The sequence below is a fragment of the Jaculus jaculus genome, chromosome 9 (assembly GCF_020740685.1).
Source record: "Jaculus jaculus isolate mJacJac1 chromosome 9, mJacJac1.mat.Y.cur, whole genome shotgun sequence".
Taxonomy (NCBI): domain Eukaryota; kingdom Metazoa; phylum Chordata; class Mammalia; order Rodentia; family Dipodidae; genus Jaculus; species Jaculus jaculus.
This window is the reverse complement of record NC_059110.1, coordinates 101,030,195-101,047,067: the sequence shown is the minus strand read 5'-3', so window position 1 is coordinate 101,047,067 and position 16,873 is coordinate 101,030,195. Positions and strand designations below refer to the sequence as shown.

At 52.5% G+C, this 16,873-nt stretch overlaps 1 protein-coding gene and 1 long non-coding RNA gene across 2 annotated transcripts; one reads left to right on the top strand and one right to left on the bottom strand.

The window, feature by feature from the left end:
* Window positions 1–4,934: 4,934 nt before the first annotated feature.
* On the bottom strand, window positions 4,935–7,233 carry LOC123463440. Its single transcript, XR_006638938.1, has 2 exons — window positions 7,102–7,233; window positions 4,935–5,189 (listed from the first exon to the last, which is right to left on the bottom strand). It is a non-coding gene; the product is annotated as an uncharacterized LOC123463440 (long non-coding RNA).
* Window positions 7,234–7,368: 135 nt separating this feature from the next.
* Window positions 7,369–8,429, top strand: Nog (noggin). The gene has a single exon (XM_004669979.2). It carries the CDS (start codon window positions 7,374–7,376, stop codon window positions 8,070–8,072), a length of 699 nt encoding a protein of 232 aa, XP_004670036.1. The 5' UTR covers window positions 7,369–7,373; the 3' UTR covers window positions 8,073–8,429.
* Window positions 8,430–16,873: the final 8,444 nt, after the last annotated feature.

Genomic DNA, 16,873 nt, shown 5'->3' with positions numbered 1-16,873 from the left:
GAGGGGTGACTAGGAGTCAAGCCAGGTTGAGGTCGGTGTCTGCATGTCTGCATGTGGGAAGAGGCCGGGTGCACATTCCTGGGGCAGTGGGCTGCCCGCAGAGACCTGCAGCGCAGGTGGGGGAGAGCAGAAGGGTAGGGGCACGTGTGTGTGTGTGCACGCTCATGCACGTGCACACGGTGCAGGTGTTTGTACTTACCGTTCACGTATGGGCTGGAACATCCTACTACTCTTCAATAAGGCTGTCTCTGAGCATGCGCACTTGTGAGAACGAATCCACCAGGGAGTACAAAGGATAGAGAGAAGCCAGTCTGAGAGCATGTGGAGTTCAGGTCTCTACTGATTTGATGACAGTTGTCTTTCACAGAGCAACCCTCACATCATGTTACAGAGCACTCGCAAGCACAAGCAGCCATGAATCTGTAGCATTCCTTTCATTTTCCTTTGAAATACTAGTTCACATATGGTAAGAATCCAGAACTAGAATGAAGCATTGCTTCTTTTGAAAAATGTACGTACATGCACGCGCGCGCACACGCGCCAAAAATATTGTGTGGGGGGAGGGTGGCAGTGGCTGGTGAGACAAGGTCTGTGGAATTTCCCTTCCAAAGGAAAATTTCAAGACCATCCTAAACGCAGACCTAGGCTGAGAAATGCCTGCCCACCCAGGAGAGCCCAGGACCAAGCACAGAGGCGGCAAGGGACGGGGAAAAGAAATGGCTGCTGGCGTCGCCCCTCCACCCATCCCCAGGCCCCCCACATCAGGGCAGGCTAAACATGCAGAGGCTCCTGTCTCCTGGGTGGAGAGAGGCGCCCTCGTTAAAACTCAGATAAACAGTTTATCAGGAGATGAATGAGCCACCGGGCTCCAGAGACGGCTCCCCTTCCCCAGCGTGGAGCCAGATGGGGAGGGGGCAGCAGACGGAGCACGGGAAGTCACTGAGGAAGGCCAAGGGGCTGGAGGGGCTGGAGCAAGCCTGCCGAAGATGTTCCTCTCCAACTTTGGTCTTGAATTTTCTCTGTGTTGTTCTGGGAAATGGATCTCAAATTTATTTGTCCATTTTCTCACTCCAGCTCATATATTTTTTCATATATATACACATACATACATACACACACACACACATATATACGTGTGTGTGTGTGTGTGTGTGTGTGTATGTATTTGCAGAGAGAGAAACAGAAAGGGAGGGAAGAACAAGAGTGGGAATGGGTGTTCCAGTGCCTAGGAATGCTGCAAACAAACTCCATCTGGCTTTATGTGGGTACTTGGGAATTGAACTCAGGCCATCAGGCTTTGCAAGCAAGTGCTTTTAACCACTGAGCAATCTCTCCAGGCCCCCAGCTCACCTTTTAAAACTATTTCCCTGTCTTCTTTTTTTCCTCTCTTACTTTTACCTCTTTTACCTCCTACAACCAAACTAACTAGTTTCAACTTCACTCTTCTAAGTAGAATCCCACCTCCAGTTGAACATTCATGATTACAGTGGACTGTGAAATTAACTGTCAGCCTTTGATGTGGGTCCTGAAGTGGCCAGGGCTTCCCCAGCTCTGAGGTAGCCATGCAAATTCACCACTCTCTGCGTGGGGTGGGGCTGGGGGTGAGGGCTCCACCTTCATCTTCTTCTGTAAATCAACAGGAAACTTGACCAGCCTTACTGCTGACAATCTCACTTTGATAGCCCATCATATATTCCACTTAAAGGATTGGAATCTGAAGGGGGTAATTTTCACATGCCTGGGGTAGTGCAAGTCATAAAAGATGGCAGTTCTCATACTTTCTCCTTTATGGTGTCCATGGACCCCTAAACTCCTGGTGTCATGGTGTCCTAGAGAGATAAAGTGACTCATCCAAAGTCACATAGCTGGTAGATTACAATTTTGGGGGCATCAAATCCCATGCCCTTTGCACATCCTCCATAGCGGTTATAGACCTACTTTTCAAGAGCAATGGAAAATAAGAAAATATGTCTAGAAGTACTCCCAGGCTCCTATTGCCTCGATCTGGCCCTACCCAAGCAACTGTTTGAGGAGAATCCAATTCCAGAAGTGTTACAGGGACAGATGCCTTGCATGAGCACTGCCAATACAGGTCCACATCCTCGCTGGTCATTAGACCTCTGAAAGGGACTCATGAGGCCCATGTCAGTAGCCAGTGGGCAGCATGGTCTACACACAGTCTGGTCAAAAGCTGAGCTGATAGCCATCCTTCCACGGGCACATATCCCACTCCATAGTTTCCTTTCAGAGGAATTCAACCCTCTTTACCCCGCTGCTCAAGCTCTATCTTCTAGAGCCATAGAATCCTCAAAATGGGGTGACTACTAAATACCCTCAAGAAATGCCACTGCTCTGCCAGGCCCTCATTCCTGAAGGTTGGCAGCCATCACAAAATATCTCAGTCACATATACCAAGCATGTAGAGAGGAGTCCCATGAGTGTTGGCATTGATTTACCAAGCTTCCCCACCCCTTCCCATCTCTCTGCTCCAACCCGAGATAGCTGGTCCATTGAGGACACTCGGGGGATCTCCAAATTACCACTGGCTGAAAGGCTACTGCTCAGCAGAGACTCAGCCTCGGCCCTGTGCTTGGTGAAGCATGCTTATCTCCTTTACAATGTGTAGGATCTAACCTTAAAGATGAGCAAACGGAAAGCGGTGCCTATGTGAAGAAGGTCACAGAGCTGGTGAGTAACAGGACCAAGATTCCCACCCCAGTCCACTTGGTACAAAGGTTGTCTTTGCCCCAAGCTACCCTGAGCATGGCATTGCTTCATCTTCTCAGAATGTCTCTGGGTTCTCTGAGTGTTCCTCATCCAGGAGTTCCCTCTTCCCATAGACCCATGTCCTACGTCTGAGATTTCCTTCTATCTATATACTTAGATAAATAGATCATTTCCCTTCATCAAGCTCAGCTAAGGCTCAGCTCTACCATTACAATAATGGTCATGAGGCTGGGGAGATGGCTCAGTGCATAACAGCACTTGATGCATAAGCATGAAGATCTGCGTTTGATCCTCAGTACCTATGTGAAAAAGCTAGGCATGGCCCTGCATACTTATAACCCCAATACAGGGGGAGGCAGAGAAAGTAGATTGCTGGGGCTCACCGACCAGCCAGTCTAACCAAGAAACAGCAAAAAGGCAGCTCCAGGGTCAGGTTTATTAAGGAAACAAGGTGGTAGAGAGATAGAGGAGGTATCTGATACCCTCCTCCAGGCTCCACGGGAGTGGACGCAGGCACACCATCTGCATACTTGCATGCCTGCACCACATACACACACACACACACACACACACACACACATACACACACAGCTCACAACATACACACCACGACACACAAATATTGGCAGTGCTAGTGTCTCAGGAATACCCAAGAGATATTCAGCAGCTAAGTATATGGACTATCTCCAGTGTAGTGCACAGTGGGTGTTTAGGGCTCCCCCAGTGTAGCATTTCAGAACTCCACGGTAAAGAGAGAAAAGCATAGTTTGAAAAACCAATAGCCAATATAAGACTGCTTCAGCTTTTTTTTTTTTTAGTTCATCATAATGGATTACAAAGTTTCAAAGTTTCAGACATTTAAAAAGAGCACACATTGTTGTATTTACTAAAATGCACCACAGTTTAAAGAAAAAGGTGTCCATTCGACACTAGTTTACAGTTGTATGAAAAGCTGTGAATTCTCCCAATGCCCTTTAAATGTTTCCTTTTTGTGCTTGTCACCTCTCTCCTGAGTGTACTTACAGAAGTCATGGGGGGGGGGACAACAACAAGTCTCTCTCCCATTGTCTCCTTCTGATCTTCACTCAGTGGACCCTCCATCACCCAATCTAGTTTTTCACTTCCTTCTTTGCTGTTTAATCCAATCTACCTAAGTAAGGCATTGCAGGATCTCGGTTGGTTTGTAGACAAAGACAGGTGATTTGCAGAAGAGAAGAAGCAGACAACAGGAAGAAAAAGAAAAAAGTACAATGAGATATACTTAGTTGGAACCTATTGCCAGAAGGACTGAGCTGAAATTCAGGTTTGGAACTGTTTTCTTAGTGAATTCACAGCACTGAGTAGCATTTAATCCCATTAGACAACAAAGTAATGCCAAGCCCCCAGAACACATCAGAAAGGGGGGAGGCAAAGCACCTGTTATAAAAACTTTTTTTATAGGAGTGGTTCTTTTTGTCATTTTGTTGTTTTTCTTTGTTTTTGATATAGGGTCTCATGTAGCCCAGGCTATCCTGAAATTTGCTACAACACAAGCTGACCTCAAACTCTTAGTCCTCCTGCACCACTTCTTGTGCATGTGTGCATGTGTGTGTGTGTGTGTGTGTGTGTATTCATGTGTACAAGTGTGATGTTATGACATGGGTAGAGGTCAGAGGACAACTTTCTGGGTTGGTCCTTGCCATCCACTTCATTTGAGACAGTATACCGTTTGAGACAGGGTCTCTCATCTGAGGCAGGGTCACCCATTTGAGGTGGGGGTCTCTCATTCATTGCTCTATTTGCCAGGCCAGCTGGCCTAAAATAGCTGGGGAATTCCCATGTGTCTGCCTTCCATATGCATATGGAATTACAGAAGTGTAGACTGTCCCAGCTTCAGTTTTTACGGGGAGGGGGGTGGTCTGACATCTGAACTCAGCTCTTCACTCTAGCCAGGCAAGGACTTTCTCCACTGAGTCATCCCTCCCCAGCCCCATGCCTCCAACCTTGTGTACTGGGACCATGCAAAGCCAAAAATGGGGCATTCTTATCCCCTACGTTCATAAAAGCAAAGGCGGAACCTCAATACTCTAATCGTCTAGATTTGAGAGTTGAAAATGTAGCTGCAACAGACCACCTCTCTCCATGGCCAAGGCCTTGCAGAAAGAGCTACCAAGGGCTTCCTTCCTTAGGTGATCAACTTCAGTGGCGGCAAGGTGCAGACCGAAAGGTAAAATTAGATCGTTTAAGGAGAGAAAATGGAGTGTTTGAGGCTGTGGTGTGAGGACATGACAGTTTCCACTCAGTGGTATTCCAATGAACGCTGGAAGCATGCACTTCCGGGCTCTTTTGTCCAACTCTTTTAAGATTTCAGTCACATCACCACAAAAGAAACTGAACTGACTTTTGTATCTGTTCTTCATCCAGTGGAAAATTAATGGGAAGTGTCATTTCAATGTCCATCTCCAACCGAAGAGACGCTGCCTCTGAAAGAGAAAACATCCTGAGGTGTGTTCAGCACACGGAAAGGCAATGGAGTTAGGTCACTATATCAAAGCCTAAGGTTGACGGTCCCACCAAAGCGACTTGCCCAAGGTCAACATAAGTTGTATCACGGGGAGGGGGGGCGGGGGAGCGGCAGCCAGAACTCAGGCCTCCTACTTCCAGTTCATCTTTCAAGTTTCTGATCCCTTTTTCTCCCACTGCCATTTCCCCCGGGCAGATGGTGCAGCAGGTACTCTTGTGAAATCTCAATGGCTTGAAGAAGAATCTTATGAAGTTTGTTTACACCCAGAACCAGAAATTACTGGCCAACACAGAGAGACTCACACAAAATGGCAAGAACACAGAAGTTGAAACTGAGCTGGGCAGGGTGGGCAGTAAGGCAAACCCACTTCTTGGGCTGCCTGTTCCCTACTGCCGGTGCCAATGCAGGGCGCATGGAGAACCAGCAGAGGGCGCGCCGCCCCCAGGGAGCCGAGCGCGGATCGTGAGAAGCCTGGAGGGCCAGGGGAGACGGCCGCGAGGCGGACGCGCCCCTACCGCTCCGCCACTCAGGGTGCAGGACCCGGCCCCGGAGAAAGAGGCGGGTGAGGAGCGGACCCCCTCGTACACCCGAGGGGCAGACGAGCAGAAGCGCTGCCTAGAAATTACATCACACTGCGCAACGCTGCGGTTTTTGGATTCCCCCAGCACACTCACACACTCGTGTGTGAGTGTGTGTGTGTGTGTGTGTGTGTGTATGTGTATGTGTTGGGGGGAGGGGACTTAGACCGAGCCCTGGAGAGACGCACCCGGGAAAACGCTCCTTTGCGCCTGGAGAAATTCCTTGCTCGGAACTGCACTGAGAACCAAGTCCCTGTCATCTCGCTGCTCCCCTCTCTTGTGCAAAGCACCCAGTCATTAAGAATCCATAACACACGTACCCCCGTCCAAGGCCCACCTCGGGCACCCCCACCCCCCAAACGCCAGCCCTGCACCCTCCAGCCTGGCTCCAGCACCGCCGCGAGCTTTCCCCGGGACTGGCCCTGGCGGGGCGCCTAGAGCCCCAGTTGCATTGCTCCAGGAGAAAGGAGGGGGGCGGTGCGTTTTGCAGGAGGAGGAGAAGGGGGGCGGTTGGGGGGGGAGAAAGAAAATTGCGCGGAGACCTGCCAAGCGCCACCGCCGCCGCCACCACCACCGCTGCCGCCGCCGCCGCCGCCTGTGAGCTGCGGCAGGCAGCCTGACTGTCGGCTTCCCGGGGCATCTGGGTCCGGCGGGGCACAGCCCTGGGCGCAGCCGAAGCCGCCGCCGCCGCCGCCGCCGCCGCCGCCGCCGCCGCTGCCGCCGCCGCCTCCGCGGCGAGTGCAGTCGGCTTCCCCCCGGAGCCTGTGCGCCTCCGGCTCGTCGGGGGTGGAGAAGTGGGGGGTGGGGTTGTTGTTTGGGGGGAAGGAGGGGGAGGGGGCAACGCGGAGAGAGTCAGTGGTTTCCATGGTGATGGAGCTGAAAGTGCAGGAAATTTAAAGGCTTGGACCCTGCGAGACAGACAAACCGGTGCCAACGTGCGCGGACGCCGCCGCCGCCGCCGCCGCTGGAGTCCGCCCGGCAGAGCCGGCTGCGCAGCCCCGAGCAGGCGGAGGGAAGCGGCCCGGGAGCCGGCCGCGGGGCTGCAGTGCACGGAGCGGCGGGGACGCCGAGCGGACGAGGAGAGGAGGCGGAGGACGAGGAGACGAGGAGACAAGGAGGAGGAGGACCAAGAGGAGGAGGAGGAGGAGGAGGAGGACAGCGGCTCGTCCACGCGCCCTGCGCCGCCGCCGCCACCGGCGGCCCGGGAAGGCAGCGAGGAGCCCGGAGCCTCCCGGCACCCGCTCCCTGTGGTCACCCTGGAGTCCTTTCGGATGCCCCGCCGCGGTCGCCTACCCAAGTAGACTCGGGAGAGGAGTTTGCGGCCAACTCGTGCGTCTCGGTTCCGCCCCGGTGGGAGCCGGCGCCTGGGCGAACGGTTCACTCCTCGCGGCTCATGCTGCCGGCCCTGCGCCTGCTCAGCCTCGGGTGAGCCGCCTCCGGGGAGACCGGGGAGCGCGGCGGGCGGCGGCGCCGCGGGCTCGGCGTGCTCTCCTCCGGGGGTGGGGGAGACGAGGGACGAAGCGGCAAGCCCCCCCACCCCGCAGCCCCGGGCGCGCGCCGGAGGCATGGAGCGCTGCCCCAGCCTGGGGGTCACCCTGTACGCCCTGGTGGTGGTCCTGGGTCTGCGGGCGGCACCGGCCGGCGGCCAGCACTACCTCCACATCCGCCCGGCTCCCAGCGACAACCTGCCCCTGGTGGACCTCATCGAGCACCCGGACCCTATCTTTGACCCCAAGGAGAAGGACCTGAATGAGACGCTGCTGCGCTCGCTGCTCGGGGGCCACTACGACCCGGGTTTCATGGCCACCTCGCCCCCCGAGGACCGACCCGGCGGGGGCGGGGGGCCGGCGGGGGGCGCCGAGGACCTGGCGGAGCTGGACCAGCTGTTGAGGCAGCGGCCGTCGGGGGCCATGCCGAGTGAGATCAAAGGGCTGGAGTTCTCCGAGGGCTTGGCCCAGGGCAAGAAGCAACGTCTGAGCAAGAAGTTGCGGAGGAAGTTACAGATGTGGCTCTGGTCACAGACCTTCTGCCCGGTGCTGTACGCCTGGAACGACCTGGGCAGCCGCTTTTGGCCGCGCTACGTGAAGGTGGGCAGCTGTTTCAGCAAGCGCTCCTGCTCGGTGCCCGAGGGCATGGTGTGCAAGCCGTCCAAGTCCGTGCACCTCACGGTGCTACGGTGGCGCTGTCAGCGGCGCGGGGGGCAGCGCTGCGGCTGGATTCCCATCCAGTACCCCATCATTTCCGAATGCAAGTGCTCCTGCTAGAACTCGGAGGCCCCTGCCAGCGCCTGGACACTTGATCGATCCCCACCGACGCCCCCCTACACACACACACACACACACACACACACACCGCCTCCAACCAGTTCCACCACCCTCCAGGGAGGATTTTCAATGAACTTGTTTTTTTGTTTTTTTGTTTTTTTTTTCTTTCTTGCCTACAGAGACCTAGCTTTCTGGTTCATGTAATGCACTGTTTAACTGTGTAGGAATGTATATGTGTGTGTATATACGGTCCCAGTTTTAATTTACTTATTAAAAGGTCAGTATTATACGTTAAAAGTTACCGGCTTCTACTGTATTTTTAAAAAAAAAAATAAGCAAAAGAAAAAAAAGAACAGAGAAAAGAGAGACTTATTCTGGTTGGTAATAATGTTAACCTGCTATTTATATTACAGTGCCCTTCGCTTGGCGAAGCAGTTGGGGTGGGGGGAGTTTTTTTTTTTTTTCTTAAAAGTACAAAGAGAATGGGGAACTTTTGTAGAAGGACTTTTTAAATGCTATTTTCCATTCTTCGGAAAGTGTTTTGATTTTCCTTGGACCTCGAAGAAGCTATAGAGTTCAATGTTATTTTACAGTTATTGTAAATATAGAGAACAAATGGAATGACTAATCATTGTAAATTAAGAGTATCTGCTATTTATTCTTTATAATATCCCGTGTAGTAAATGAGAAAGAAGTGCAGAGCAGGATTAAAGAAAACCACTAAAACCGACTGGGCTCCGCACTGCGATTCTGTGTTGGTGATTGATGGGGGGGTGCGGGGGGGGGGGTCGGGAGAGGCCGCCGCCCGGGCTCACTATGCCTACTGGGAGACCCGCTCATCCGCGGACAACCCTCCTGTGGGGTGATAGAGATGACTATGAAGGTTTCAATGAGGGGGGGCGTTATTCTCAGAACCCCATCTTTTAAACGTCACGTGGCCTTCGCTCCAGTCTCCCAACGTTTTCTTCCCTATGTCACCAAAGCTCAGGCCTGTAGTGACCTCGACACCCAGCAGGCCCCCTAGAGCTGACCCCAGGCTGGGCCGATGGGCGGTGGGGGGGGGGAGGGTGGGCGGCTGCTTTGTCCTGGCTGACAGGCCCTTCACAATGGGGACACGTGTCTTTCACACCTTCCCTGGGGGCGGAGTGCCGCTGAAACTTGACCCCTGAGGAATTGGGGGGGGCAGGGAGATCAGAGAGCGCCCACCCAGATCCCACCACCCCTCCCGCCTTGCACGCCCCCCCCCCCACCAGCACCACAATATCCAGCCCCTGTTAACCCCTTGCATGCCCGGAAGCTACAGTGGTGGAGGCTGAGGCAACCCCTGGCATTCGACCACGCACAGCCTTAGGCCATCCTGCGGGTCGGAGCCTCTGAATTCCTGGCTCTCGGCCTGGGTGAGGGGGATAGCTAAGCGATTTGACACTCACCTGGGCTTCGCCCAGGACCTAAGGAGGACCGAGGTCCCAAATTTCAAAGGTGTGAATTTGAGCCCAAATCGCCACCTCTGGGGACCTGCTATTGGGAAATTGGGGGTGGCGGTTACGATCCTACCCTGGGCACTTAGTCTACTTTGTAGCTGAGGATGGTTGCGGGGGGGGGGGGGGTCGGAATGTGGATCTTCGCTCTTTGGTATTAGATAGAGTCAGAGCTACTACTAAAAAGGGACGTTCAAATGCCACCACACCACACCCCTTGGAAGACCAACGCTCAGACTCGCGCGCGCGGGCCGGCCCACCTCACTCCCTCCGCACAGCTCCACGTGGGCCCGCTTCCTGATACTGCGAGCCCCCGCCCCGCTCCTTCGATTGATCTTGGACTCCGAAGTCGCTCTCCTTTGCTCTCCTGTGCCCCCCCCCCGACCCCGCCACCGCCACCAGGCATCCTGCTCACGCCCCCCACCCACCCACCCACACCCCACCACCGCACAACCCGCCATCCCTCCTCCGCAGTCCCCTGGCGAATCGATGTTAATTATTTCAAACCTGCGCCCCGGTCGGTCCCCAGCGCAGTCTCAGCGGCCCCGGGGGCCCCCCGCCCGCCCCGTCCCATCCCTCGGCGCTTTCTTCCCTCCCGACGCAGCCTCGATGGCTCCTCATTTCAATAGCCTGGCCCCGGAGCCCGAGCCCCTCCCCGGCGCTGCCTCCGTCCGTCAGCCGTGGGACAGACGTTAGGGTATTCATTAACTGAGAGCCGAGGAATAACGGCATTATTCCCCCCAGAGAGGGCACCCTGCCCCCGCGACTATCTGAGGCTTCATTGTAAAAGGATTAAAAGTTAAAGACCTCCATCTTATGATTCTTTCATTTAATCTTCCTGGCGCCTGGGAGACATGCTCGATGGATGATGGCTTTTAAAATATTCCTAATGTCGGCTACCTTAAGACTCCAAGCCGGGCAAACAAACGTAATTTATTTCCAGAAGAAAGGGGATATTGAGATGTTTAAAGTTTATGGACCGCCTTGTGTCGTGGTCTTCGTCCCCCCCCCCACCACCACACACACACAGACCCTCACCCCCCCGCCCCATGTATATTTGTTAAGTTCTGACAAATCCCCAAATAACGTTTTTAAAAAATCAGCCATTCATCACTTATGAATTTATGCAAAACTTTCTGTGCCCCGGGCCAATATTTTTGTAGACAAGAGTTTCACTTGCGATGGGGGCGGAGGAGGTGGGGAGGAGGGAAGAGGAGGGGGCTTGGAGGTGGGGCGGGGTGCTGTGTGTGGTGAGGGGGGGGAGAGAAGCCGAAAGCAAGAATTTTCATGCCTGGTAAACACGCGAATTATGCGAAGAGAGTTATTCCCAGCTGGGCGGGCAGCCAAAACCCGGAGAGCGCGCGGAGGCCAGCACCCCCACCCCCACGTTGGCAATGTCATTGGATTACAATGCGAGGTCTTCCCTCCTTCGCGACGCCCCCTCCTCCCCGCCAGGGCCCCTCCTCCTCCTCCTCCTCCTCCTCCTCCTCCCCCCCACCCCTGCCCACTTGGAAAACCCGCTCGCAGCCGGGCGAGCTTCTCGGCTTTCAGAGCCGGAGCCAGCGTGAGCTGCCGCCGGGAGGACCCGGCGCTGCAGACGTGACCGGCCACCGGCCACCGCGCTGACCCTCCCGGAGGGCGCTCGCGCGCGCGCGCGCGCGCGCGGGACTCGGCCACACGCAGGAGGCTCTCTGGTCCTGGAACATATCCTCGGTGTCCCGCCCGTGGCGTCTTCATTAGAATTCATGGATAATCTTATAATACTAATAATAGTATCCAGGCTGACCCCGGGAGGAGAGAGCCATAGCCAAAGAGGCAGTCCACCTACTGCCTGTCTCCCATAAGGAGGAAAATTGATCCAGGAGTCCTCTGTGGCCCTGACAGCCTGGGCCTATGAACCGATGCAGCTGTTAGAGGACAGTGTCTTCCCAGGGTGGCGGTTAATAGCGACTTCAGATACAGACGCCAGCTTAGTCAAGAACAGGGGTGCTGAGGGCCTCAGACACCCACCCTTCCCATAGGATTCAGTGGTCAGCGCTCCTTGTGCAATTTCTTCCTTCTTCCCTCCCTCCCTCCTCCCTCCTTTCCAGTCTCCCTTTCAGCACCCAGCCACACTCCCCACAAAAGTAAACCCAGGTCAAATGTCCACAGGGGAAGCCAGCCCTCTCTACGGAGCACCCTCCCACCCCCACGCAATCCAGCCCCCAGAGTCTGGGAATGGGATCTGGCTCCCTGCTGAGATAGAGAAGCCAGAGGTCCATTATCAGTCTTGCTTCTGAGACTCCTGGGAAAGGGGCTTGAAGCTTGGTGGCAGCTGCTGGGGCAAGCTGGCTGTGCATTAAGAGCTCCTAGCTGTGCTGGGAGGGGACAGCAGGGGAGGGCCCAGCCCATATTGGTATTTGGAAGGGGGTGATTCATCCTTTTTCTTTAATGCTCTTGGAATGTCAGAGCTGGAGGGGAGCTTAGATTCCAATGCCCACCACTCAGTTTGCAGATGAGAAGGAGCCCGCCCTAGGCAGCAGCTCGCTGACATCACACAGCTTAATACCCTTGGCATTGGCCAGGCGGGATTCTTGATTGTGTCTCTTCACCATTCTCTTTTTCTTTGTTCATTCCTCTCTCTCTCTCTCTCTCTCTCTCTCTCTCTCTCTCTTTCCTGGTTCTTTATTTTATTTATTTATTTATTTATTTGGTGGGAGAGAGCTCCCAGTTGACACAATTCCAAAGCCTCCTCAGCAAGCTGATGGCCCATTCTGTCACACCCATCCAGCAGGCATTTATCAAGAGTCTGTGAACCAAGCACTGGTGTACATACTCTCACCTGAGCCCTTTTGCTTCCAAGTAAGGAAACTGCCCAGAATTTAAGCATCTTTTCTGAAGCCACACAGCAAGTACCACACTTATGGTTCAAAAATCCAAGCTGACACCAAATCCTCGGCCTCTCCCAAAGTTTGTTCTTGGCTTCAAAGACTCGGACTCTTGGTGTGGAAAAACACAGGGCATGCCACATAGTGTGACAGTCAGTCTCAAAGCAGGCTCTGCGTTTGCGCACCCTGTTACATATCAGTGCCTCCCCATCTTCCGCCATGCCCGCCCCACACACATACTAGAAGATGACAGTATCACACAGGAGATAGGAAATAAAGAACACTTCGTGTACTGAAATAGCATTTAAGCCATCAAATGAAACAAAACAAGACCTAAGAGGGTACACAGCTAGATTGGGAAGACCAGGGAGGTGTTTGATTAAAAGAACAAGTTGAATGTCAACCCACTGAAGGAGGGGGTTAAAAGGGCCATTTGGATGGAGGGAATGGAATATAAGAATAAGTATATTATATAACAGAATAGGTAAAGGAATGGTGTTGAAAAGGCATGTGTGTGTTTAGGAAGTAATGCAAACAAACTCTGGCATATGATGGATCCATGCTGACAGAGCTAGCAACAAAGTCTAAAAGGCAGGTGGAAGCCACATGAAGAAGGGTTCTGGATGCCGACAACCGCCCTCAGCCTTGTTTCTCAAGCAGTAGGGAACCGGTGAGCGCTCTTCAACAGAACACCACAGCGAAAGGAACCACTTCCTCACTCAACCAACATCTTTAGGAATACTGCTCTAGTTACCTATTGATGCACAACAGGCTGTCTGAGAATTTAGAGCCGTAAAATTAAGCCCACTGTTTCACCTATGATGCAGTTCCCCCATTACACTCAGAGCAATGCTATCAACTAAACAGTGGAGGACCAGCTTCTCAAACGACCTCTAGCACCCCGCTGTCCAGCGGCTCAGCGGGCATGCTGTCCAGAGCACCCACGCTTGCTGTCCCGCCTGTCATGGATTTTCTCATGGTGCAATGACTTCAGGATGGCTGGTCACACTTGGCAGCTCATGACTTTGAGAGAAAGAGTTCCAAGAGGCTTGGATGGTGGGACATCTTCTGACAGCTTCAGAGGTCTTGCGACACTATTTCCAGCTTGCCTGTTGATGAAGCAAGTCTCTCAGACTGACCCAGATTCAAAAGGAAGGAACTTGGACATGGAACAACAGCGAACTGGGGTCATCTTCATGTGCCTTGTAGTAGGGGCTTCCATAGACAAGCTCTGAGAAGTGTCCCCAGATCCAAACACAGAGTCATTTCCGATTCAAGTCTCGGATCAGTGTCCAAGAGGGATGGGAAATGAGGGGAGCAATGGTCATGGGACTCTATGCTGAGGCTCATCAGGGCCCATGAACATCTAGACACCATTGGCCAGAACACCAGAGAGGGAGAGAGGTGGACTCTGGCCAGACAAAAGGGACATATCTACTTAAATGGGAGTGGCTTCTTCCCAATGCCAGCAAATCGCTGCTTTATCCTGAAATGCAGCTCTAGCTGGCTTCTTCCCTTTAAACCATATCAGGTCTGATGGTCTTTCCTCTTCCTCCCTTATCATAGCCGCTGTCTCTTTGTGGCCTCCCACCTAATGGAACCAATGTAGGCATTTAAAATGGAACTCCCAAGGCCTGCAGTGATGGCTCAGCTGGTAACATGCTCATCACACAACACTCAGGACCTGAGTTTGGGTTACTAGCACCCACACAAAGTTGGCTATGACAGTACAGAGACAAAAATGCCTGGGCCTTGCTGACCAGCTAACCTGCTCCAGGTTCAGTGAGAGATTGTCTCACAAAATAAGATGGAGAGCAATTGAGAAAGACATATAATATCAAGCTCTGGCACACACACACACACACATATACATCAAACACACATATGTGCCCATGCACATCTATACACACACATAGACACACTAAAATATAACATTATAAAATAAAATGTGGGCTGGGCATGGTGACAGAAGTAGGAGGATCACCGTGAATTCAAGGCCACCCTGAGACTACATAGTAAATTACAAGTCAGTCTGGGCTAGGGCAAGACCCTACCTTGAAAAACCAATAAATAAGTAAATAAAGATGTGGATCCTTAGATTAAACCTAAGGAGGAGACCAAACTGAGAATAAAAGTAAACCAGGGCTGGAGAGATGGCTTAGCAGTTAAGCGCTTGCCTATGAAGGCTATGGACTCGGTTCCCCAGGTCCCACGTTAGCCAGATGCACAAGGGGGTGCACCCGTCTGGAGTTCATTTGCAGAGGCTGGAAGCCCTGGCACGCCCATTCTCTCTCTCTCCCTCTATCTGTCTTTCTCTCTGTGTCTGTTGCTCTCAAATAAATAAATAAAAAATGAACAAAAAAAATATTTAAAAAAAAAGTAAACCATACACAGAATCGTGAAAGGGAGCCAATGAGCTCCAGCCGTGTGATAGGTTAGCACATGGCACTCATGTACACGGGACGCAAGATTTTGAGGAAACTTGGCAGAATTAAATTTCCTTTGAGATGTTCTTAAAGTTCTCTACCCCCTTCATCTGATGCAAAATCTGAGGCTTTTCAAGGTCTATGGACTTCTCCTCTTCCTACTCATCTAGGATTGAAACTGACACCAGAAGCAACATTTCCAGTTCAACCCTCCTTTTGCAGTTGTTAAGTGTAAATGGCAATAGAATTAAAAACAAAACAAAAAATAAGCAACAGGACTTAAAAAAATATTTTATTCATATTTATTAATTTGAGAGAGAGATACAGAAATAGTCAGGTAGAAAGAGAGAGAGAGACAGAATGGGCATGCCAGGGCCTCCAGCCACTGCAAAGGAACTCCAGATGCGTGCAGCCCCTTGTGCAACTGGCTTACGTGGGTCCTGGGTAGTCCAACTTGGGTCCTTTGGCTTTGCAGGCAAGCGCCTTAACCACTAAGCCATCTCTCCAGTCCCGGCAACAGGATTTTGGAAGTGCATTCAGGTATGTAATTTGAGGTGAAGTGAGACAGAAGGACCCTTGCAGACAAGGAACAGGTCTATCTTCCACCCAGAGCCCAGCCCAGGGCCTGGCCCGCCTTAGCAAGTATGAACTGGAGGAGTGAATGCAAAGTCTTGCTTCACAGGAAGGAAAACCAGAGCTCAGCAGCTACGCAGAAGACGGAGGCCCACGGATCTCGTTCCTGGCTGAGCCAGTGCCCTGAGCACTGAGACAGCTAACTGCTGCTGTCTCTCCAGGTTCAAGGTCAAGCTCCAGGAGCGAGCCCCACGTCTGCAATGGCTCAGCAACTCTATGCAAGGATAAGGAAGCTGGTAGAAATGACCCTCAGCCTGGCACACAGGCCCTGGAGGAACTGGCTTTTCCAGCCAGTACTGTAAAGGAATCCCTACTGGTACTGAATTTAATTTATTAAATCAAGAAAACAAGATGAGGCTGAGGAGATGGCCCAGCGGGTACAGGGCTTGCCACACAAGCAGGAGAACAGATTCCCCAGTACTCATGCCAGATGCTGAGCATGGTGGCAAGAGCCTGTGATCCCATCACTGGAGAGGCAGAGATGGGGAATCCTTTGGGTTCATTATCCAACAAATCTTGCTGAAGGGGTGAGCTCAGGGTTCAGTAAGAGACCTTGTCTCAGAGAACAATGAGGAGAGCGACTAAAGAAGATATCCCACGTTGACCTTTAGCCTCCAAACCTACATGTATGCATGGTGGGCCAGCACACATACAAATATGTGTACATACACAAACACATACCACACACACATACATGCAAAATAAGGCAAGGGAAAGAAAAAGGAAAGGAAGAAAGAACAGTGAGAAGAAAGGAAAGAAGGAAGAGAGAAAGGAGAGAAAGAAGGAAGAAAGAGAAATACAGAATGAATGAAAGAAGAACTCAATTTGTCAAGCAAAGAAAACAGTCCTTCCCCATTTTACAGACGCAAGGACCCATGGCAGCAGGGAGCCTGAGGGCTGAGCTCACGCTGCGGCAGCTAGCTGGGGTGGAGGCAAGCTTCCAGCCATGCTGGGGCTCTGGCTGGCTGCAGGAGAGGCAGGGGGCTTAGTGATTCCTGAGTTTATAATCTCAACCAGTCTCCCTTGTTCCAAACTCGCCCCAGCTCCAATCCATTCTCCACGCTACAGCCCCAGTGACCTTAAGACACACATGTGGTCTTGTCACTCCCCTGCTTAAACCTCAAAGGCTTCTCATTGCTCTGAGGCAAAAGAATTCTTCCCAGGCTGAGCCTTTCTCCCCCTGGCTCTGGGTTCAAACCACATAGGCTTTCTTTCAGGTCCTCTCCTACAGAACTCCCCTCACCCACTGCTTCAGGGCCTTTGCACATGCTATGCCCTTATTTATTCTGGGACTCCTTCTGTACCACGAGCACAGCCAAATGTTACAGAGCTTCAGAGCACACACTTAGGGGGTACAGGTCAGGTCCCCTCTGCTCCCTGCTGTCTCAGCTCTGTGT